Here is a 24438-nt window from a genome sequence, read left to right on the forward strand (position 1 = left end):
GATTTAATTCCAAAGTTCAAACATTTTCAAACGAAGCATGAAATGTTATAATAAAGGAAACAAACCTCTGATTTCTCTTCCAATTTGTTATGAATTTCTTTATTACAACACCATGTATTTGTTTTATCAGCCCCCAAAATACAAGTCAATAATAGTATATTAAACTTGTGATTAATCGCAGATTATTATTGTGATTAACGCAAATACATTTTTTTAATTGATTGAGAGGACAGTTTATAGACTTTCTTTGCCGATGCACTTTTTGAATCTGTTGGGTACTTTATGATAAGGGGACAGAATGTTCTAATGGAATCATGATGGCTCCCTATCTGCTTCCTAGCAGACTACTTTAAGTTAGCTAACTTATCTTGTATCTTGAGGTCAGATTTCAAGTTCTTGTGGATATTATGATCCCACCATATATCCCATGATACACCTACAGCGTCCCTTGACTGGGAGGAAGAATTTGCCCAAGTCTGATGTCTTTATTCATTTGGTTTGGAGTCTTTTACATTACATTACATGTCACTTGTTAGACGATTTTATCCAAAGCGACTTACAGACATTCAATACTGTGAGCAATCCCCACAGGAGCAATTTGGGGTGAAGAGTCTCAGGGACACAACGACATACTGACTGCAGTGGGGATTGAACCAGTGCTCTCCTGATCCGATGATCAGATGATCAATGCACTAACTCACTGAGCCACAGCCTCCCTTAGTCTTATTGTCCTTAGCTTAGCTCAGCTTAGCCAAAGCCTACCTGTCATATGTTCTGTATGTCTCACCATTTCATTCAGTTCTGTAAAGAAAATCGACATAAAAAAATGATCCTAAAGTTTCTTTCTTTATTGGTTTATGTACACATTGAGTGTGAACACAAGCCACATTGAGATGAACGCATTACAAAACTAAGTCACCATCCAAAGCATTTGTATTAGGTCATCCAAGCCTGTGACTTAAGAATTTCATCGACATAACTACTCTGCAGCTATGGTTGTATGACTAATAAAGAACCTTGAACCTTGATATCTCTGCAGATTAATCAGAACATGTTTTAAATGAGATATTGGAAAATGAAAGTTTGTCACCATGCTAAACACTGTGCGGTTGTGGATAAACACAGAGAGTTTTTCCTATGAAAAAGGAACTTGTTGATGCATCAGGCTTCACAGCATACAATTGTTTCCAAAGATGGCAACTATTGCATTGTTTAGTGCTTATTGCACACGCCAAATAGCCACACAACCTGTGAACCTAAGGTGGACGACGAACCCAAGATTATCACTTTCCAGGAACACTGACAGGCTCTTTTTTTTATCTACTACAAGGAAGACAAGACAATCATGTATATTGCAATTATAATCTTGCTTGGACCACACAAAAATATATATTTTTCTCTTAAAATTGATGCATACTTTGCAATGCTTAATCACCCCATAACAATTTCGTTACAGACCGTACAGATGGATGTCTATGAGAAAAAAGGGCTTGAAGAGGCATTTGAGAGAAGCCCCACTGCAGTGTCATGTTGTATAGAAGCTCTGTTATATCTCTGGTGACAACAGAACCTTACTCACTGGGAACATGAATTAGCTCAAGCTTGCACAGTCAACAAACAATGTTTGCGCAGGTGTGTGAGGACAAGGTTCACCTGGTGGTTTTCATTTCACTTCAACATCAGATAAGTGAGTTCATAACTCTTCATGATCATAAACTACCAGTTATACCATCTGAGGATATTCAGCCTGTACTACAGGATGAAAAGTGCATGCTGGGTAACTTCCCCTCTGAACACTTCACCTTTTCATGTCATCCATCTCATAGGACACACAATGTGTTCGGGTGTTCATTTCCTCCTGCAGTGTCTGTACTTTGGCTTTGTCACTAATATATCGGTCAGGAAAGCTAAACTTAAATTACCCAGGGTGCATTGCTGCCCTTAGGAATCAATCTGGGTCACTCCATCCTCACAGAGACTCACAACTGTCCTGGGGGTTGAGACAAGCAGCACATGGAGGTTCTAAAGAGTACTGAAGACTACTGCAGAAACCATGTCTGGATTTAATAAAGCTAAGGATAAGCCTGTAGTGATGGGAATTACGGCTCTTTGAAGGGAGCCGGATCTTATGGCTCCCGCCGTTCAAAAGAGCCGTTTTTTTTTTTAAGGGGGCGGGGTTAATAGGCTTATCTGCGAAATAATCACCAGGATAATGATTGACTGTATTGCCAGAAATCTACTTTTACTCACAGAAAAAATGTATAACTTGCTTAATCTCTCAGCCAGCCAAACTACTACTCAAGCAGCATGCGCTACGCCATCATCTACTGTATGGCACAGTTGCATTCAGGAAAGCAAGTTCCTTTAAAGGCGAGTGGAACAGCTCTCACCAAGTAGGACTCGGTTCCCTTCGTTCGTACCAAAGAGCCCTTCAAAATAATCGGATCGTTCGCAAACGTCACATCACATGATCACTATAAGCCTGGCTTTAGCTTCTTTGGCTAATTGTGGTCACTTATGAAGTGTAGATTACAATATAATGAAAGATTGTCTTGAACTGGTAGATCTGCCGTCTCGATAGAGGGGCGCAGGAATGAGTCCTTTATACCCGGAAAATATTTAGCGTTTACGCCTTCCTGTTCCCTTGTCTCACACATCTTTTCTGGTTAGAAGCCTGAAATAAGGTCTGTGGTTAAAACAAGCTGAAGAAATGTTCACGTTTTGTTCTACAGCATAAAATATGTCAGTAAATCTCCCGCCGGTGAATGTCTGCAGCTTCTATATGAGGATAAAAATGGCGGTTGCTAACAAGTGTCTAAATCATCATCACGCCGACACAAGTCCGCCTTTAGTGTAGCGGTGGTGATAGGCAGCCATAAGAGGCTCTTACTCCTGCTGAACGCATTTGTGCTTCAGAAATCATAAAGTGGTGTTAATATGTGGAGATGATCCTGCTGATCCTGATATCATAAACATGTATTCTGGAAAGCCAATGGAGAAATCCCATTGGCTTTTTGGAGCGTTCTTTTCTGAGAAGAAAAAAAAGTAAATAGCAAATAGACAATACAAATACACCTAGGAAAATGACTGTGTGTAACCCCTTGCTTTATAAGAGGGAGCCACTGGGGAGGATACCCAAAAGAAAGCTAAAATAAACATTCTTAGTAAATCTCAGTAAACTAAGTAAGCAGATTAATGAACCGTGGCACCGGATTAGGAGACAAAGTATTAAAGCAAAGGAAAAAGTAAATATAACTTGTTTGTATTAGATGTAATATGTGGACCAGTATGCATGCACTGCCAAAGAGAAAAAGCTTCTTCAAATCATGCCAACATGGCATACTATGACCTTGCTGTAGAGGAGTTCTGTCTCTTCCGTTCCTAATGAAACTAAATTAAACCGATACGGTCAGCCAACGATTACAAAGAGCAGAATTACAACTTGCCTTCAGTGAGAGTGAGGATGATTCAAAGGTGTCTGCTGTGTCCATAAGTGCCTGCTCCTAACTCAGTCTTATGAGTCTTTAAAGGGGCCCTATTCAGCTGATGTTCGGGTTCATATTAGCATTTAGTGTCTCTACTGGGACATGGCTCCATGCTTTAATGTTCAAAAAGCTGATTGGTTAGCTGGCAGGCTCTGTTGTGATTGGTCAACCGCTAAGAGATGTCCCGCCCTTATAATATCATGTACAATGTGTCGCCAATGGAGGCGTTGTAGGCAGGGAGGGAGAAAACTCCCTCTGGAGGGAACACAGGGATTTCAGCCTTTGCAGACCATTTACATGCACTAAAACCTACACACTAAAACACTCTATAGGAGAGGGAACACCCCAAAAAGCAGAAGAGGGCCTCTTTGAACACATGCAATGCCTTCGAGGCTAACAGAGGTCAGCGCGTAGATGCTGTGTATACATTCTGCTTTATACAGGAAGTCATTTTTTCACATTTCTTGTTTCTTTCTTTCAGAATAAAGAGAGAGAACGCATGAGGGAGCGAGAGAAAGCAGCGAGGGAGAGGGAGGCTCGCTACAGCAACGGTCACCTGTTCACCTCTCTGACTGTGTCAGGGAACACGCTGTGCTCAGCATGCAACAAGAGCATAACTGCCAAGGAGGCGCTCAGCTGCCCCAGTAAGTCACAGTTACTGCACTTCAAGAAATATACACTGAGAGGTGGGTAGAGAGGCAGAAGCACAGGGGAGCATTCAAGACCAAGTCCTGCCCGTGAGAAATGTGCATAAAACATATCCCCGAGAACACACACACACACACACACACACACACACACACACACACACACACACACACACACACACACACACACACACACACACACACACACACACACACACACACACACACACACACACACACACACACACACACACACACACACACACACACACACTGTTCACTGAGTCAAGGCTGTTCACACTTCATTGGTTGTGCATAAAGCATAACATTTAACTTTTGCACACACTACTTTAAATCAGATGTATATCTCTGCAGTTAGCATTAGACTGTTGAGATCTTTAACAAATGAGTTTGGGGGCTGTATGAACATCTTTAGGTTTACAAAAATGTATAAAGAAAGAATCATTCAAATGATAAAGATGACAGGTAACCTGTTTTACCGATGGAAGATTGTTATGTTGACTTGTGATTTTGGTTTGAAGTTACTGTAAGTATTGGTTGCAATCAGCTGTGATTGACAGACCATACATTTTGAGTAAGGGAAGTAAAATAAGACTTTCTTCTCCCTGCTCCTTTCCATCATCGGCTAAAAACTGCTTTAAGTGTAGATGTTTTGTTTAATAATAATTCAGTGGAATAAACGTAACTAAAAACTAAAAGGTTTTCAAATAGTGTTTTGTTCTTTATGTTACCTCTGTTCTTCCTTAGCATGCAACGTCACTATCCACAATCGCTGTCGAGACGCTTTGCCAAACTGCGCCAAAATGAAACAGAGGGTAAGACAAAGGCTACACCACTGATCCTCAGCTCTCATAATTGACAGATCTTATATACGTTTGAAAGGTTTATTATTTACGCTCATATTTAGCGAGTCATTTGAAGACCACGATCAAATATTTGTTCATCAATCAAAAATGCTAGTTCTAGATTGTGACACATGTCCACTGTTACTCTTGGGACCATGAGTAAATATACAACACAAAAACATTTTACAGAATGTAAAAGAAAGACTATAAAGCAGTTATACCAATATTAGACAGAAACAGAGAATACATCTTAAAAAGCTATGTGGACATGGAGCAAACTTATTTCATAAACTATATTTCCCGGTTGAACAAGCCTTTGTGTCCATCATTCAGGTTTGAATGTGAAATAGGTGTACTGACTTTTTTCAACCATAGATGAGATGTTTTAACGAGATGCTACTGAGGTTACAATTGAATATATGGATATTTACTTCAGTGAACAATTGAATCATTGCATATCTTAAACTGTAACCATTTTGAAAATTGAGTATGCTATTTTACATGTTCATACTGATCAATTTCTTTGTCTAACACAGCAACAGAAGACAGCCCTAATGCGGAACAGCTCAGCCTTGCAGACTGTCACGCTGCGCACAAAAGGTGAGAGCTCTTCACACACTCAGATGTATTCAGTCTCCTTCCACCACCTGCATTTTATTCTCTTCTTCCTCAAAACGTTGTTCATTTTCTCCCTATTAAACGTCTCTCAACATATCCAACAATCATTTATTGGCATTCTGCAACACTAGTCCATTCATGATTACATTAATGATGTTCAAGTTTTTAAATATTCTTCAGGAGGAATGTAAATGTCTGCAACAACCAAAAAGGGTAAATGATCTTGGCAGAAAAAACATCCGTCATCAGGGAAAGTGCACCAAGCATCATTGATGTTATCCCTACTCCTCTCCTCCACCCACTCAATCCCTCCTACTCCTGTTTGCTCCTCTTCCTCCTCCTCCATGTCTTTCCCTCGTCACTCTCCCTCATGGTGCTCTCCCTCCTCTACCTGCAACATTTCCTCCGTAGCTCCAGGAATGCGCGAGCGTCCCACCTCAGCCATCTACCCCTCAGAGAGCTTCAGGCAGACCCTGCTGGGGTCCCGCCGGGGTCGCTCCGGCCTGTCCCTGTCCAAGAGTGTGTCCACCAACAATATCGCAGGGTGAGCCTCACTTTCATTGGCCAATGCTACATGTCAAATGCAACCCTAAGGCACATCTCTCTGGCCTTACTGAGGCGTAGGGATCTACCCATGGGTTTGGGTCTAACCTCTACCCCAGGGGTGTCAAACTCAATTTAATCGCGGGCCACATCAGCATTAGGGCTGCACTCAAAGGGCCGGTTGTAACTTTAAGACTATATAAAAATACATATATAAATATATATATAAAATAATGTATTATATTACATTATTGCCTCTGCATTGGATTATTATCAGATAGGGTAATAACTTCATAATTAACGTCTGAAAGCAGAAGTCTGGGGCAAATAATTGCAAGTCTCTTCAGTGAGAATGTCACAAAATGATTTAAAAAGAAAATACAAATTCTGGAAAAAAAAGTCAAAATAAAAAAAATAAGTGACATTTAAAAAAAAAAAGGAAGTAACAGTTAAAAAAAAGTCAAATTCTGAGAAAAGGGCACATTCTAAGAAAAAAGGCATATTTAGAAGAAAACATTTCAAATTCTGAGAAAAGGGCACATTCTAAGAAAAAAAGTCAAATTCTGAGAAAAAAAAGTCTAATTTGAGATGCATTGTGGGACATGTGGTTTATGGGCAACGTGCTTCTGTAAATCATCATGTAACCGTATAATAAACATATAATATTCTTTGCAAGCTCTTGTGGGGCCACAGAAAATGAAGTCACAGGCCGGATTTGGCCCCCGGGCCTTGAGTTTGACACCCCTGCTCTACCCTCTGTAGATGATTGTGGGTGGTGACCCTGCAAAATCTGCTAGGTAGATCCTTGGTTTAGTAGATCATAGTTAGTATATCACACCTGCCCTCATACGTGCAAAGTATCCCGGCTATGAGCCTTTCCCTAGTTTGGACCTGATTATGTTATAATGTTATAATGTTTGCATGAAGATATCTGGATATCAATTACATTACATGACATGTTACTTGTTAGACGATTTTTTCCAAAGCGACTTACACACTCAATACTGTGGGCAATCCCCACAAGGGGAATTTGGGGTGAAGTCTCTTGCCCAGGGACACAACGACATGCTGACTGCAGTGGGGTTTGAACCTGTGCTCCCCTGATCCGAACACCAACGCACTAGTTCACTGCGCTACACGCCTCCACGCATTCATGTCCCTGTTCACATGATTCGGTTTCAAGGTGATGGGCAAATGAACCATGGGGTCACTAAATAAGAGGTAGTCGGCATTTCATTTGTTATATTACTATGTCAGCCCCCAGGACTGTAGCACTTTTTTTTAAACAATTGAATGTTCTACTAGACAGGTGACAGACTTTTAAAATGCTAAAAGCTGTCTTTCTTCAAATGTGTGGTCATTATTCATCTAATTCATACTGTACGTTTTATTATACATTTGGGTTATTGTCTAATGAGAGGTGTAGGCAAACATTTGACTTCAAGGATTTCCCTTTTGTGTAAGAAAAAGGGCTACATAGCCCATCCAAATGCTTATGAAAGGTAATAAACACATAGAATGTAACCAATATCAATAACCGTAAGCCTGTTAACGCATCCAAAGAAATAAATGTTCAAATGATGCATTTAATAATGTCACTGACAACACTGATGATGCATCTGATGTGTTCAAGTGTTCCAGGGTGAGCAACAGGAAGTCAGCATGCATAATACCAAAGCAGCTAAATGGAACTCAGCCATTATTCATTTGATCTTTTACCGTTGCACTTGCTCTAATGCGCAAATGTTTTCTTTAATAGCTTTTGCCATAAACTGTAAATGTTCTGCTTCTTGACTTTCTGAACTTTCTTATATTAAGAGGCTACTTCCTGTCACATAGGCTGTCTGGGTTCAAACACTGATCATAAATAATGGCTTTCCTCACTAAAGTCTCAGTAAGTGTGTGTGTCTTGCAGGACCCTGAGTGAGGACTCCACCCTGGGGCTGCGCAGGATCCTGTCCCAGTCCACAGACTCCCTCAGCTTCAGGAACAGAGCTATGTCAATAGAGTCCCTGAACGATGACGGTACGAGAAACTGCACATCTTCACACCAAAATGATAAAAGTAATGTCAGTGCCATAGGTCAAGTGAGTAAGCTGGTTCTTAGAAAGCAGGCAAGAAAGCCTTCCGGAGAGTCAGAAGTGCAACAGGGAATGGAAACGGCAGTTCGTTCTGGGGCGTATCAGCCGTTTTTGAAGCAGAAACAGAGGAGTGTTACTGTACTATAGTGTTGTAGTTTGTGTTGTGCCTACACCTGTTGGCAATTTAAAAATATATACATAATACATTTTTGAGGCCCATGTTGAGTTAACAAACGGGTGGATACAGGACCTCCAGATCTACAGACCTATTGACATTCCCTATAGGAGGTGCAAAGCAATGTTAGGAGAGTTCAGTGACCCACCTGATGTGAATTTAGGCGAAGTGCATTGACTATTATGTCAGAAAATGGTAATGGTTTTTTAGGTTAGATGGAGAATGACAACTTGGTTAAGGTGTGTAGTGTGTCAGAAGAAGCACGAGTGTTTGAGACTTTTCAGTAACACCAATGCTGTGTATCAATTCAGATACTTCCCTTAGTACACGGCATGTCAGGGCCGCCCCTCCCTACACGCAGATCACACAGACGGCGTGGGGCCTCATCTTGCGGAGGGTGTCTCATCTTATGCGCAAATGCGCATAAATAGGTCTACAGTAAAGTTGAGATGTCATGTTTTGTGCTGTTATTTCTGTTTATTGATATGATGATCGCTGATTATGTACTCTATATTGTACATGATGAATGTCTGAAATGACTAAAACATATATAACTATATTCACCTTAACACAAGTTTGACTGCACAGGGTGATCTGCTGACCTTCCAAACAGATTTTCGAAACAAGTGAAGGATCAAGTTGTCTTTTCACTCCTGGGTAGATCACTGTGCAGCTCCAACAGCATGTGTGAGCCTCTGATTGTTTGATGCTGAAGGTTTTCTCTTATTTAGGAGACAACTACTATAGTTCAGTATTAGAAGAGCTGGAGCTTGAGGGACAGGACTTCAAGGCTGACTCCTGGAGCATGGCCGTGGACAGCAGCTACCTGCAAACACACCGCAAGAACATCATCAAGAGGCAGGATGTCATCTATGGTGACGTATATTCATCTTTATCTTTCTTCCCAATAGTACAGACATTTAATGTATCGTTGAACACAGATCATTTAGACTCAAACATATGTATGTGTGTGTTCTTCTCAGAGCTGATTCAGACAGAGCTGCACCACATGAGAACGCTGCACATCATGGAAAGGGTTTTCCGGCAGGGCATGCTGGATGAGCTCCAGATGGACCTGTGCACCGTTCATGCCATGTTCCCCTGCCTGGACCAGCTGATCAGGATACACTCCCACTTCCTGGCTCAGCTTCTCCTGCGGCACAACTGCAGCCTGCAGCCTGGATCATACCGCAACTACACCATCCACCAGCTGGGAGACATTCTTCTAGAGCAGGTGACAGAAACACTGCACACTGGCAGAGTCACGCAGAACTAGAACTCATTTGGTTATGACAGAAAATACTTCTGTGTAATTCTATGGCTTAGTGACTTTGACAGGGTGTGCCGGTGTCAGGGACACAGCGTTTTGAATGACCCTGAATAGATGCAAATAATTTGACACAAGACATTGATTTATTATGATCGTATTACCTGCATTAAGAAAAAAAGTGCGTCTTACGGCGAAGCAGCGCTACTCAAGATTATTTCAGTTTAGCCATCATGAATCCAAAAATGTCTTCTTTCCATAAATATACAAATATTCAACAAGTATGTGTTTTGGTCACAGCTGACGTTACATTTACCAGACCAGTCCCTTGATCAAGCGTCCTTAACAATAGTCTGCTATCAAAAAGGAGCAAACTGTTGGATATCCAAATTGACCAATCAGTATCTAGTATTCAATTAAGCTCTTTTATAAGTTATTTATAAGCCTAACTTGAGTTGGTATTGTTATTTTAGTTAAACTGCAGTTTTTTTACAATGAATTGTTAAAATAGATTATATATTTTTAATAAAATATTTATATTACCTTTTAGATTTGTATCTAATGGTAAATGTGAATAAGAGATAGCAGGTCAGAACAGTGTCTTCCATTAAGCAGTTTTCTCACATTCATACACACAGACAAAGCACCACTGTGTTCTTCTGCAGTTCTCAGGTCAGTGTGCAGACGACATGAGGAAGACCTACGCTGAGTTCTGCAGCCGCCACATGAAGGCTGTCAAACTGTACAAGGAACTGCTGGCCAGAGACAAGAAGTTCCAGAGCTTCATACGGGTGAGACACATTAGAGACACAGCAACTGTACCCCATGTGTTGGTAACACAGAGTCGGGGTCTAAGTAAACCTCCCAAGGCCCTGGTTTGTAAAGACACAAGCTACAATTGCTGATGAAGCCCTTCATTTCCATATGAAAGGAAACTATAAGTATACACCACATATATATATAGATATGATGCGTCTTCTATCAGTGGATTGGCTGAAACTCTGAATAGTAAATCTGTTTCTAATGCCCCGCCAACAATGGACTTTAAAATATTTGAACCTATCGTGTGTTCTGACTGGACCTTATTCTGCTGACCTATCAATTCATCTAATATTATGGTACATAGATTCCTGCAGTCAAATGTGTAAATGCCTTTATTCCTGAGCAGCAATGCCATTTAGTTACAATGGGCGCATGCACTCGCTCTGCCATTGGGCTGGGGATTGAGCCAGAAGGTGGTTATAGATGTATTACTATGGGATGGATGCAGACCAGGGATCATTCAGGGTGAGCTGAGTGTGGTTGCAAAATAAAAATAAAATGTCAACCAGGATCCTTTTTTCTGTGTTTCTCTCTGTCCCTGGGCAGCGGGTGAGTCGTGGGTCCTTGCTGCGTCGCCATGGTGTTCAGGAGTGCATCTTGTTGGTGATTCAGCGGATCTCCAAATATCCTGTCCTTGTTCAGCGTATTCTGGAAAATACTGCAGTGAACGGTGAAGCATCCTATATAAGAAGATAATGATCAGTCACTGTGAAGTGTACCTCCATACCCACAGCTTTAACAGTTTACTGCCCTTATGTTTTGTTTGGTGATTGTTAAAGTCTGAGAAATCTTCCCAAACCTAAATCTGTTTAATGATTGGCAAAATTGATACATTTGGTAAATGTTCCGTCTACAAAAAGTAATTTGCCCGTTAATAAAGTATGTCTTGTACTTTTTCTTTGTGCTTTTTGCTTTAGGTTCTTATTCTTAGCTAATAATCCTGTTTCCTGTATTTCTCTTCCAGATGATGAAGAGGAAGCCTCTTCTATAGCCCAGGCTAGCTTCATGGTCAGAGAACTTCTAAGTGCAATAGACCAACAGGTACCACATTTGTTTTGGAAACATATTGGCCATATACAGTATAAGATATAACATATATAAAGGCAATATAATACATGGGCTGTTAGCATTTGTTGAGCTTCTCTTGTGTGACATATGTTATGTTATAATCTTATTATTATAAGACAAAAGGCAGTCGTGGAAACCTTGAAGAAAAATAAGGCAAAATGCTTTTAAAAGTGAACCAAGTTAAAAGCTAGCTAGTTGTTTTGCGTTGCATTGATTTGATGTTGGTGAAATTGACTGAAGAGTCAACTGCAATTCAGCTGCAAACTGTTGGTCATTCCCATGTCTTCCCATGTCTGGATTATGTTTAGAATGATTAATTAAGCACCAATTTGTTGTTGTCCCCTACTGAATTAAATTGAAATAGAATCAGATTAGCAAGGCTCTTTCATGTTCATTAGTACTGTCTTTTGTACTCCAAATGGAAGATACAGTAACTTTTTGTCCTGGTTGGCAGATGGAGGACCTGGAACAAACACAGCGTCTGCAAGAGATCCAGGCCAAGCTAGACCCGCGTTCTGAAACCAGAGTGAGGGATGGGGGACTGTTCAAGCCTTCAGAGCTGTTCCGCAGGAGACTGGTCCATGAAGGAACCCTGTTCTGGAAAACCCCAGGATCCCGGCTCAAAGGTACATCAAGCTGTAAAACTATCCGGTCTGTCTTCTTCTGCTGTTCCCTTTAGTGTTAACTTCCAGTCTGTCTTCTTCTGCTGTTCCCTTTATTGTTTACTTCCTGTCTGTCTTCTTCTGTTGATTTATCGGTACTTCAACTCTCTGGGCCTTTCTTATTTCTCTAATTTCCCCATCTCGACTCCTCGGTCCTCCGGTAGTGACCCGGAAATGGTTTTCGGCGCGCCATGTTGAAGGACATCTCATTTCTCTAAATGCACATCGAGGACCGAGGATCGAGAGTCGAGGAGGCTCTCTGGAGGAGCTATGATCGAGGATACACTGATGGTTCCTCCGCGGATGCATTTCCGGCAACAGAGATGTTTCAAAGAGTCGTGACGCACGGCCGGACTTATCTCAGCCAATCACAGCTCTGCATGCATCCCCTGGATATTATTTTATTAACTGCTTTCATCGCGACGCGATGTTTACAGTGAGAACAGCTGTGAGGTCCGTGCAGAAAGCAGAGCAGTGTGTAAAATATATATCACTCAGTATAACAGGCCTACTCTCTTTATTTGCTTTAGTTTAGTAGATATCTACAAACAAAGTCGATATTTTTCTAAAACCATTTAGTGCTTCACATAATAAAATACACAACGGCTGTAGCCTGATTATGCTTTAGGAGCTGTAGGTGCGTGTGTGTGTGTGTGTGTGTGTGTGTGTGTGTGTGTGTGTGTGTGTGTGTGTGTGTGTGTGTGTGTGTGTGTGTGTGTGTGTGTGTGTGTGTGTGTGTGTGTGTGTGTGTGTGTGTGTGTGTGTATGTCCGCATCTGTAGCCTGTTATTGTCTCATTATACCGCACTGTGAATGAATTCAAAGTAAATATATAAGTCGTCATGAACACATCTGTCCATCAGACAGAGTGCTGCTGTGCCTCCTGTCATCATTAATAGACGTCTCTTTAAAATGACCGCTCAGAGGAGAGGAGTTCTCATTTCTCTAACCGCCTGCTGCTTCCACTCCTCTCTCCTCGTTCCCCTCCTCAGTCCTCCGCTCGCATCTCCTGTGGGCGGGACTAAGACACGAGGATAGGAGTCGAGGAGAGGAAATTAGTGAAATGAGAAAGGCCCTCTGTGTCTTGAACCTCTTCCTTCTCTTGTGTTGTTGTTATTCTTTTCCTTTTATACTGGGGACAGTTTAGCTTTTATGAATCCAGTGTTTTCTGATGGAGATAACAGCGGACAGTATATTGACTTATTTGACTGGTTGACATGAATGGGTGTGGTCCCTTGATCAGAGCGTCCTTAGAAACAGTCTGCTATTGGAAAAGGAAGAAATAGTTCTAAATGTTGAAATTGACCAGAATCAAGTTTTCATCCAAACTGTATAATAATAATAGCTGCTAACTTGCTCACTTAATATGAACTCACAGTTACTAGCACGCAGTTAGCAACAGGGTATTATTATAGACAGGCAATAATATTGTGCAATTAAAGCAAACCGGGCCAAAGTCACCAGATCATCTAAACATTTAGCTCACCAATTCCTCCTTCCATCTCAAACCAGATTCTCATTGTCTCATTGTCATTGTCAGCATAATGTGTCCGTGCCTGTGTCTGTGTGTCTGTCCACTGGCACCACAACGACAGAGAAATATGTATCTGTCACCTCTCTCCCTGCAAATGTGTGCTGACTATAAATTAGGACCAAAACATAAGATCTATCTATGATTGATCTATTGAAAATGTATAGGTGATTCCCCCAGCACCTTGATACGTTGCTATACTTTTAGCCATTTTTTAAAAAGCACTACTAAGCATGATGTCAAAAGGAATACATTGATTGACACAGTCGTGAAACATTGAAATGATGGACTAAAGCACCGGAGGTATGACAGGTAGGGGTTCGTCCAACATTCATCTGGGATTTGGAATCACAATATTATGACAGCAGAAGCATTTCAGATTTCTTTCAGGGTATCTAGGTATCTGTGGCTTCAGGTTTACATGTGTTCACATAGTGGAGAAACAAGTTGAACCTGTTTTGGTGAACTTGTATTCTGTATGTGTGTGTGTGTGTGTGTGTAGATACAACGGTCTTATTGATGACAGACGTCCTGGTGTTTCTGCAGGAGAAAGACCAAAGATACTTCTTCCCATGTCTGGTAAGAAATGTACTCACATACACACCAACATTGCATCTACCAATGTATATTTTTGTGTGCAGATGACTGGAAGGACAGCTCTCCATACTGTCACTCTATTATTGTTCCTGTGGCTAACCCTCCTCCTGTGTGTGATCCAGGACAAGTCCTCAGTGCTGTCCCTTCAGAACCTGATAGTGAGGGATATAGCCAATCAGGAGCGAGGCATGTTCCTCATCAGCGACTCCTCTCCTCCTGAGATGTACGAGTTCCACGCTGCCTCCAAAGAAGATAAGAACGTCTGGATCCGCCACATCCAGCGCACCGTCAGCAAGTGGGTTAATGCTCAGACACATGAACGTACAAGGTTTCTCTCTATGCTGAAAAAATACTTTTATGTGAACTATTGTTCATTATATTAAAAGATTTTCCCTTAAACTAATATTTACTTAACTTCTCAATGTATTGCATTTACAATGTTACATGTAGCTTTGTTGATAAGACAAGAACAAACCACCTACAAATAGTCAAATTGAACATCTGGACTTCATGTTTTTGAATTAGTGGCACTCTTTTAGCTGTATATGCGTCTATTTATTTTTGTTGAGTTCTGTCATAGTATCATATATGTCATCAATTAAAAACCAAATCTGGAAATGAGTCAGTAGTTTACCACTTCCTGTTCCCTCGCCTAGAATTCAACGGTTTTAAGAAAGGTGTATTTCCTGGAATAAGGTTTGTGATAACACAAGCTTAAGATATTTGAAATTTGGACTATGACATATGTCAGTATGTTTTTTTCTGAAATGTCTGAAACTTCTATGTATCGTTGGCGGTTAGCGGTAAAAAGTGTCTAAATAAGACTAGGTAATTGTGCAGTCATGTCACCGGGATAGTAATAGTTCCTTTTTAAACGTTAGCTTTTTACCTCTTTTGATTGTATTTACGCTATAAAAGTAGTATTTAAATATGGATATAAACCTGGTGAACAAAAGGTGTAGGTATCATGAAAGTGTGTTTGCTTGAGAGCAATGTTTTGCAACATTCCAATCCAATGGAAAAATCCCATTGCTTTTCGTTGAGGGAGCCCTTTTGATGCTAACTTACAAGTCGGCCTACATCAGTACATCATCACTGCACCACTCTGTGAACCTTAACCCTTCAGCATGACTGTGGTTGTATATGGTTGTTGTATCTCTGCCTCTTATGTGTCCAATTTATGTATAAAAAAACAGACACAAAAATGAATCACATGAATGATAATTGTGAGCTCTGTGCTTTTGGTTGATCAGGTGCCCATCGAGAGAGGACTTCCCCCTCATAGAGACGGAACAGAAGGCCCACCTGAGGAGACTCAAAGGTCAGGAGACGGACATTTTGACACACTCAAAGCAGCATTTATTGTATGCATCATCAATGTTTAGGTCCGACTTTTCAATCTGTTTCATGAATTCTTGTTTTGTCCTAAAGCCTAATATCTATATTAAATCAGACATATTTTCAGCTCTTTATTAAGTTTTACGTTGTGTCATATTAGCTCTTTTCTCTCTAAGAGGGAGGGAGTTTCCTTCCCCTAGCCAACCAGCAGACACCACTGTTAGCTGCAGTGGCGAGCCGTGACTTTTATACCTAGGCCCTCTGACCCCACCTTCCCTCCAAAAAGAAAAAGAAAAAGAAAAACAGTTATTACGTCACAGCCAAGCGGCAAACTCTGGGGCAGAGCCGGGAGGCCAATAAGGAAGTGCCACAAACTGCAGTTCATCTATTGGCCGATAGGCGATGACTGCAGAAAGGATGAATTTCCATAGACCCCCATGTTAAAATGCCCAACTTTCCAGCAGAAATAAACATGTTTCTATCCCTGGATGCAATACAAATTATTCGGGATATAGTTAGATTCCACCTTAATTATTATTAATTGTTGAGTGAATTGTTTTATAACGCAACCCTTTTATTTATATTAGGTCTTAAAGTTTTTGCATAAATTAGGGCGTGGTCACTTTGATGGACAGGTACGTGCCTCACTGTCAGCTAACAGCAACTTGTCCACTCTGCTAGGCTACAACGTTAGCTAGTTGTAGTTACTGTACTTGACCCTTTAGCCGTGTTCGTGGTGATTGTGCCTTTTAGGGAATGTTGTTACAAATACCAGACAATTAAAATGTCGTGCTGTGCGCTTGAATGTACTAACAGAACTTCCAAGAAGTCTAAAATGATAATATTATACATGAACCCCGTTAGCAGGTGTTTGTGTGCTTGTTAGCTTAGCTTGTTATATAGCTTATTAGCCAGCTAAGGACGTAACCCTTTATACATGTATATATATATATTAGGGCTGTCAAGTTAACGCGTTAAAAAAATTAACGCCACTAATTATTTTAACGCGATTAACGCATGTGTATTTTTTGTCCTCGGCCGCCCCGTAGTTTCAGAGCGCATCGAGTTTAAAATACCATCTACAAGCTGATGCTGACAGCCCCGCTCCTGCCGCCCGCTTGTGGCAGACCACACTTCCACGCTCACTGGCAGGCCCGGACTGGCCATCGGGAGGACCGGGAGGGTGTGTGTATGTGTGGAGCGAGCGAGGCACACCTTATGTGTTGTTGTTGTTGTTGTTAGCATCTGGTGCTAGCTAGCTGCGCTAACGGATATAAGGAGCTGTTTCAATGAAAACAGAGGAGCGACATTTCGCCGACAACTGCGCCGAGCACTTGACTTTATGCAGGTAGCCAGACAGTGGGACATTGTACGAAAAGTCAGCACATTCAGCACGGATAGTGCGCGCAACATGATTGCAGCGTCCAGGCAGCTCCCGTTCCAGCATATATGCCTTGAGCTGCACATAGCTCCAACGATCCATCACAGTGTCTCCACATTCACACACACACACACACACACACACACACACACACACACACACACACACACACACACACACACACACACACACACAGTATTATTGTATGAGAGAGGTTCCAGGTTGAATTGAGGCGAATATTTGTAATGTTCAGAGGTTGTTGTGTTTAATATTCATGAGAATATTTGTCATTGTTCAAATGATAATAAACAAATATATAAAGCATATTTGTCCACTCATATGTTGATAAGAGTATTAAAAACTTGAAAAATATCACTCTAAGGTACATTTAGAACAGATAAAAAATGTGCGGTAGGGTAGTGTTAGTTATTCTTGAACCCCGAGAGCAGGAGAGACTGAAAAGAGTCAAGGCAAGCTTATACAAGTTAACAGCATTTTATTACACAAAAGATGCGGTGGTTTACAAAAGGAATGTGCTCGTTGGTGGTTTGCTCCTCCCAGCTGTTTTGGTCCCGTCCGTCCGGGTCAGCTGCGGGCAAGGAGAGAGAGGGAGATCCTCCTTGGGTCTCCCGGGTAAGACCTGTAGTCTTCTCCTATTGGCCGGCGTCGACGGGGGCGTGTCCAATGCAAATCCTGTCGGTTTCTGCTGCTAAATTACATCACTCTGTCTGTGGTCATCTAAACATTCCCTAATAAACCTCATTCCAGCGTCAATAAATGAGTGTTAAACTCAGGGTGTTTAGTGTACAACATCACGTTATTTCACCTTCAATTCACGGTTTGAAAACGTAGCATTTCGCCACAAGCTAATGCTAACCGGAAATGACGAAATTCACCAGCGGAAAAACCGGAAGTCACATGTGAATCTTCGGTTTTCAGAATAAAACAGATTTAAATGAAATAGTGTATTTCATTCAAATTACGCCACATCAACATTGATTTTAATTTCTAACAATCCCTCCTTTCACACCTTTTAAGGTGTGAACACAATACTGGAATCAATGAGTTCTTCATAAGACTGCTTTTAAACTGACTGTATGTTTTAGACTAAATTATGCCATAAAACATTGATTTTAATTTCTAACAGTAGGTAAGTTTGAGAAACCGGCTCGAGATACACTTTTTGTTATATTCCATGGAATGCTCTTAACATCCCGATAGCAATGAATATCTTAAGTGCTTTGACAAAAAATCCATAAAAAAATGTCATCTGTGGAAGCCGTAATACTGGCCCGGCTAAAATAACTGGATGGCCTACCTGCCTGTCAGCCTTCCATCTGTGCACAAACTTATCTCGTGCCCTCATTGGTCATGTGCGCGTTCGTGTGTGTTGGAGGAGGGGCTCTGTAAGGAAGTGGCAGATTTTCTCCGGTTGTGTATTTTCAAATTCTAGCGATCTCGAGCTGGTTTCTCAAACTTACCTACCCCACCTTTAACTATGGACAATCATGCGATTAATCGCGATTAAATATTTTAATCGACTGACAGCCCTAATATATATATATATATCAGTGACGTGCGGTGAGGTTCATGGCTGGTGAGGCACTGACTCACTGAGTCAGATTTACAAATATTATATTTTGACCTTAATCGAAATATTCGGTTATTTTCAAAAGCTTTTTTAGTCTGATGCTTCGATTCATTTTAAACAGACCGATCAACAAAAGGATATCCAAAATCTAAATATTGGATTGTTCTTTCTTAGTAAGATCCCATTTTCATTACAAATGCGGTCTTACCTTGACTTGAAGATGAAGTCCATGCTATCCTTCTGGACAACAATCTCTATAACTTTATTGTAAAAGTCCTCCTTATCTTCCTGTAGTTTCAAAAGTCTAGTTTGTTGTTTGCGCCTACCGTCTCTGCGTAGAATAACAGTAGCAACAAGAACCTGTGGGCTCACGTGCGCCCCCTTCAGAGGTTATGGCTGCCTCCCCTGGTGCTTTTTTCATTGCCGTTGTATGATGAGAACAGCGAGCCTAAATATCATATATACGTGAAATAAGTTATTTAGAGACTATGGATGGCGAGGATAAATGTAATAAAGGGATCTACAAACATTACATTGTTGACCTACAGTGAGATGGTAACAGGCATGCGCTTAGGGCCCGCTTTCCAGCCAGTTTCTGTGGGGTGACGCATTCTGAGGTGAGGCAGAGCTCATCTGTGCCTCACCTCACCCCACAGTAACTGGCTTGAGCGCGCTCACAAAATAAGTGCCCGCGCTAAATTAGTGCCCGTGCTCCAGCAAGTTACTGTGGGCTTACGAGAGGCAGAGCACGTCCCTGCCTCACTTCTCATCGCTCCCGTAGCGGAGCTCGGCAAATTTGCTGATTTTGACTATAAAAAGCGATTGGAATCATACAGAAATCACACTTACAACACAGATCAGTGGAGACATTTTATTATTATTACTATTTGCCCATAATGCTAAACGGGAGCAAATGTTAAAAGGGGACCCAATTATCCCAGTGGTGGCCGCCGGAGCTAACAGAGCCGCAGGGGGCTAGCTCCAGCCGGCGTCCCAGCGGCGGAGTCCGGCGTTATAACTGGAGATCAAGGAATGCAGCGAAACGCGGACTTGGTTCGCCTGCAGCCCGCTGTAGTATTAGCTAAATAAATTATGTTGAACAAGGCTTATTAAGCTGAACATCGCCACAATTGTTCTGCTATGTATCGGTACTTATTTTATTTTTATTAACGTGTGAATGACAAGCATTAAGAATAACAAAAAATAGCTAATTCTCTTGCAGATTGTCTCGTTTGGTTATGAATGTATCGTTTATATAGTGGAACTACACTGTTTTATCAAAAGTGCCACGCAGTAACTTGGTATGCATGTATTTCATGTTAGCTTAGCTTCTTAGCTTGAACTAGCTCTGTTACTTCCAGCTCGGAGGCAGAAGGTCCCGCCTCGGCTCCGCCTCTTTGCCCTTATTTGGATCAGGCTGGAGCAGGCGGGAGTTAGACTCTGACATCACTGTCGAGACGTTAGTGGCCGACTCCGCCTACTAAGGGCTTCTCGGCAACTCTGCAGAATCCTATGGGTGACGTCACGGACACTACGCCCATTTATATATACAGTCTATGGTCACAACGTATACTTCAGCGGAATATCAAAACAACGGCCCGGGGTGCAAAACGCATCAATGAAAGCGACCCTCTACCACACAAAACAACACCTGTAAATAACCCAATTTGTGTTCTTTCAAATTGAAAAAGATATTGCATTGTGTTTGTTACTTTCGTTGCAGTTGTTTATATGTCTTAAGTGTAATTTGGCTTGGCTTCCTATTTTGTATGGACAGTTTACGCTGTTGTTGTTGCTATGGAAACAACGTGACGGAGAAAAGCTTCACAGCGGGCGGAACTTGTCATAAAGTCCGCGATAATAAAACCCACCCATTTAGAGGGAAGATATGATCGGTCAATTGTACTGTCATTTGACATTACTCTCTCGTTCAGTTACTGTAGCGGACCCTCTGTGAATTTACAGCAGGACCACCAATCAGCTCCTATCTTCACAGTAACTCGCAGAGACGACCAAAGGAGCTTCTTTCATTTAACCCTTCACATTCCAACAGAAACTGAATAGGCAGATTCGAAGGATTTATTTATTTGGAAATGTTATTTTAAATACAATTAAATCAAGTTATTTTGGTAAAACTAATGAAAAATATAACTAAAAGAATATTTAAAAAAAATATTACAATTTCTTTCTATTTTTTCATGTTTTTAAATATTATTTTGTAGAATATCTTAGGCCCTCAGAGGGCCCTGACGGCTCGCCACTGGTTAGCTGCTTTTATCATGAAGATAGAAACAAAGCCATCTTTTAGTTTGGAATGGATTCTGTTTGCTCTATCTGCATTATTACCAGATCTGAGGTCTGGAACCAGGCTTTAATTAAAGCAGAGTGTTTTGAAATGGAGATACAGACTTTGACAAGAGAATACAGAAAAAAATTGATTTGGGAAAATATAGAGAAATGTACAGAAAATGTGCATACATTATTACAACATTTATTAATAAATACATGTATTACAAAGTTAATGAGAATAAATAAATAAGTGAAAGGGAAAATAATATAAAGGTAGAGTACATTAAACTGTAATATCAATTAAATCAACATTTAATTTAACCTTAGGCTATACATGATTTACATGGCAGTTGGGTGACTTCACGTCACCATCGCTAAGCTAAATCCTGCTTATTTTGGGGCGTGATGACGTTTAGTCTCATTTAGCCACTTGTTAGCAACCGCTGTTTTTAAGACAAGTAAAAGCTTCAGACGTTCACCGGTGGATTATTTACTGACACATTGTATGCCTTAGAACATGAGTTCTCTTCAGCTTGACTTAACCACAGACCCTATTTTGGGAATGGTATACCAAATAAAAACTGTTGACTTTGAGACAACTGAACCCGGAAATGCTGAAATGCTGAAATGCTGAAATGCTAACTCATTTTTGGATTTAGGACTTATTCCTGCAACACTGTATTAGGGCTGTGTGTTGTATGCACATAGGTGTGTACCATGTCTGTACATATTGGTGCATTAGCTGTGAGGCAGTACTTGTAGTCACAGGTGATTAATCGCCCCCGATCCCCCCCACCCTCAGCTGACATCCAGCAGAAGGACCGGGAGATGCTGGAGCTCCTGCAGGAGAGGGTGACTCTGTTCTGTGAGCTAGCCGAGGTCACCAGCGGTCATGAGGGGCTGCAGACCCACAACACTCGCATCCTGTTCAGGGCGGACACCCCCCAAGCCCCCCGGGCAGAGAAGCACCTGCAGGACGCCACAACGGAGGGTAAGTCTCATGTCAACTTGGAACTGATGCTTTTGTAACAACGACCAGCTGGTGAGTTTGTCCGTGTTGACTCATGTGTATGGAGCTAATTTCCTGCCATAACTCCACAAACAAACTAAACAAGTTTTACAAATGCCTTATGATTCACTAACAAACACAGTGTGGTTAGCAAATACAAAACACCATCTACAAACTAATGCATTTAGTTTTGCAAATAAAAAACGTATCTATCAAACAAACACATTACATTTGTCTAATAAATCATGTTTCAGAGACAAATTCAGCATAGGTTTTACAAGTACAAAACTTTTTTTTACAAGTACAAAACTTTTTCTTCTTACGTCACAGAATATTACGTGACTTTTGGCAGTAATATTCCGCCGTGGTTGTGCTCAGGATTTTCTCACAAATGTACACATACACACTCATGCTCCACGGCAGGGCAGGAGGGGGCGCTACTGAGTCCATTTGGACGGCGGGAGGTTGAGCAGAGCATGGAACAGCCCCTGCCAGTCTGATGACAGCGGTGTTTCTAGCGATCCGATACCAGACTAACAATAGGCCTATGTTAAATATCTCTCATTGTCTGGCCTTAGAGAAATTAACCTATGCTTTAAAGGGAAAGTCTGATATCTTTAATAAAATATGGGGGAAATTCTTACAGTTTTAGAAAGGAACTAGATATGACTTTGGCGATGTATATGCTATGATTGGATGTGATGTAGCTTCTTGTCTTGCAGCTTTGTAACCTAATGTTGAAACCTTTTGTAAATGTCCATTTACATATTTTTTTATAATTTATGTTGTTTTGAGTTTTCTCTTTTAAATTATGCTGACAGCACCTGTATATTTTTGTATTTTATTTATTTAAGTATTACTTTTTTTCTTGTTTATTAGGGCCCGAGCACGGAGCGCTAGGACCCAATGGCGTCCTAGCACGAAGTGCGAGGAACCTATTGTTCGTCGTGGTATTATTCTTCTTCTTATTTTTCTGCTGGCGTTTCCTGTTTTTGAGGCCTTTAGGACACTTACAAAGTTGTATAATTTTGCACGGACGCCAGGACTGGTGAAAACTACAATATTCTGGAGTCAATGGGTTAAATATTCCAACCTGCTCACTAGCGCCACCTATCAAAATCCCATTTCGGAATACATTTACAAAGTCGCACCGTAACTCCAAATGACCTGAAATTTTGCACACATATCCGGGTGGACCTGCTCTACAAATAATTTAAATTAGCATAATGTTCAAAACAGTGAAATATTCACTTAAATTTCAATTTTCTGTTTTTCAACACCAAACTTCGTATAGAGCATCGGTGGAGGGTCAGACACATTACCGTAGAAAATGAGCATGTTAGGAAGATAAATATTGCCGCCGTCAACAGTGGCGTCGCCTGGCCTGGGCATCCGGGGCTTTAGCCCCGGATGTTTTTTCTGTAGCCCCGGACAATTCTCCCTCAATAATATAATACATTAACCGTGCTTTATGTGAACCTCATCATGACACAAGAGAGGACGGCAGCACTGTAATTTCCCGTTTTCAGTGAATGCAACAGAGGCATGACACCAGACCAATCAGAGAGTTGCATGGAAATAAACGTGTGTCATTCAAGCTCGGCTCTGTGTGTGTGTGTGGCAATAGCGCATGTGAGAGAGAGAGAGAGGGGGAGAGAGGGAGAGAGGGGGAGGGAGAGACCGGTGTCAGCATGGACCGTGTTGTTAGCATCTGGTTAGCTAGCTGCACTAACGGACATAAGGAGCTGTTTGTTCCACAAGAAGCTGGAGGAGAGTCCTCTCCTCTCAGACTGAGAGACTCAGGTGAGCTAAAGGACTCTCTGAGTGTTTAGATAGTTAACTTTAGTCTAAGTTATCTCAGTGGGTCTCAAACGGTTTGGTCACAAATTATTCAAAAGATTATTTCCGCGGCACACCTTCATATGATCATTATAGTTATTAAAAAAAAGAGAATAAAGGAAAAACAGTTATGAAATACTATATGGCAGTAAAACAAGAATAGAGTTTAAAAGGGGAGTGATTAGTAAAATATCCATAAAGAAAAAGTACATCTGTTTACAGTTCTGCTTCATATGGGTGTTGAGAGAGGTATCCATAGATCTCTTCATTTTGCTCTCAAAGTGCACCAGATTGATGCATTTAACTTCAATATTTAAAAAAAAAATCTTCCCGGGGGAGCATCCCCCCGGACCCCCACGAGGAGGTGAGCCCCCCACTCATAAACAATACCACTTTACTCCTGCCTATATGCCGTGAGCTGATTATCGAGCCTTCATTGTAACAGTCGCGGGTGTACTGTGTGTGTGCGTGTGGGGAGTGTTGCAGTAAAAAATGCCACTGTAGTGCCGCCGCCACTGTGGGCTAAGCCCCGAATGTTTTCAGGTCCAGGCGACGCCCCTGGCCGTCAATCAAAACGTACTCGAAAAAAGGCGGGGCTTAGAAAGAAATGCTCATAACTCATCAACAATG

The 24438-nt window shown here is 41.3% G+C and overlaps 1 protein-coding gene across 3 annotated transcripts in view; it reads left to right on the plus strand.

Moving 5' to 3' along the window:
* The window catches only part of arhgef1a (Rho guanine nucleotide exchange factor (GEF) 1a), a 49983-nt gene that overhangs the window by 5645 nt on the left and 19900 nt on the right, over positions 1-24438 (plus strand). For all 3 annotated transcript variants that reach the window (XR_004555538.1, XM_034126236.1, XM_034126237.1), the window contains exons 2-16: positions 3967-4129; positions 4901-4968; positions 5535-5598; positions 6028-6160; positions 8075-8184; positions 9147-9290; positions 9399-9649; positions 10348-10473; positions 11051-11174; positions 11469-11545; positions 12027-12198; positions 14267-14343; positions 14484-14656; positions 15615-15682; positions 21763-21951. Coding sequence is in view for 2 of the 3 variants with exons in the window: in XM_034126236.1 (XP_033982127.1) it covers positions 3967-4129; positions 4901-4968; positions 5535-5598; positions 6028-6160; positions 8075-8184; positions 9147-9290; positions 9399-9649; positions 10348-10473; positions 11051-11174; positions 11469-11545; positions 12027-12198; positions 14267-14343; positions 14484-14656; positions 15615-15682; positions 21763-21951 (1939 nt within the window). In the remaining variant the exon portion in view is untranslated. The remainder of the gene's footprint in view (positions 1-3966; positions 4130-4900; positions 4969-5534; positions 5599-6027; positions 6161-8074; positions 8185-9146; positions 9291-9398; positions 9650-10347; positions 10474-11050; positions 11175-11468; positions 11546-12026; positions 12199-14266; positions 14344-14483; positions 14657-15614; positions 15683-21762; positions 21952-24438) is intronic.

This window comes from Trematomus bernacchii, unplaced genomic scaffold (assembly GCF_902827165.1).
Source record: "Trematomus bernacchii unplaced genomic scaffold, fTreBer1.1, whole genome shotgun sequence".
Classification (NCBI taxonomy): domain Eukaryota; kingdom Metazoa; phylum Chordata; class Actinopteri; order Perciformes; family Nototheniidae; genus Trematomus; species Trematomus bernacchii.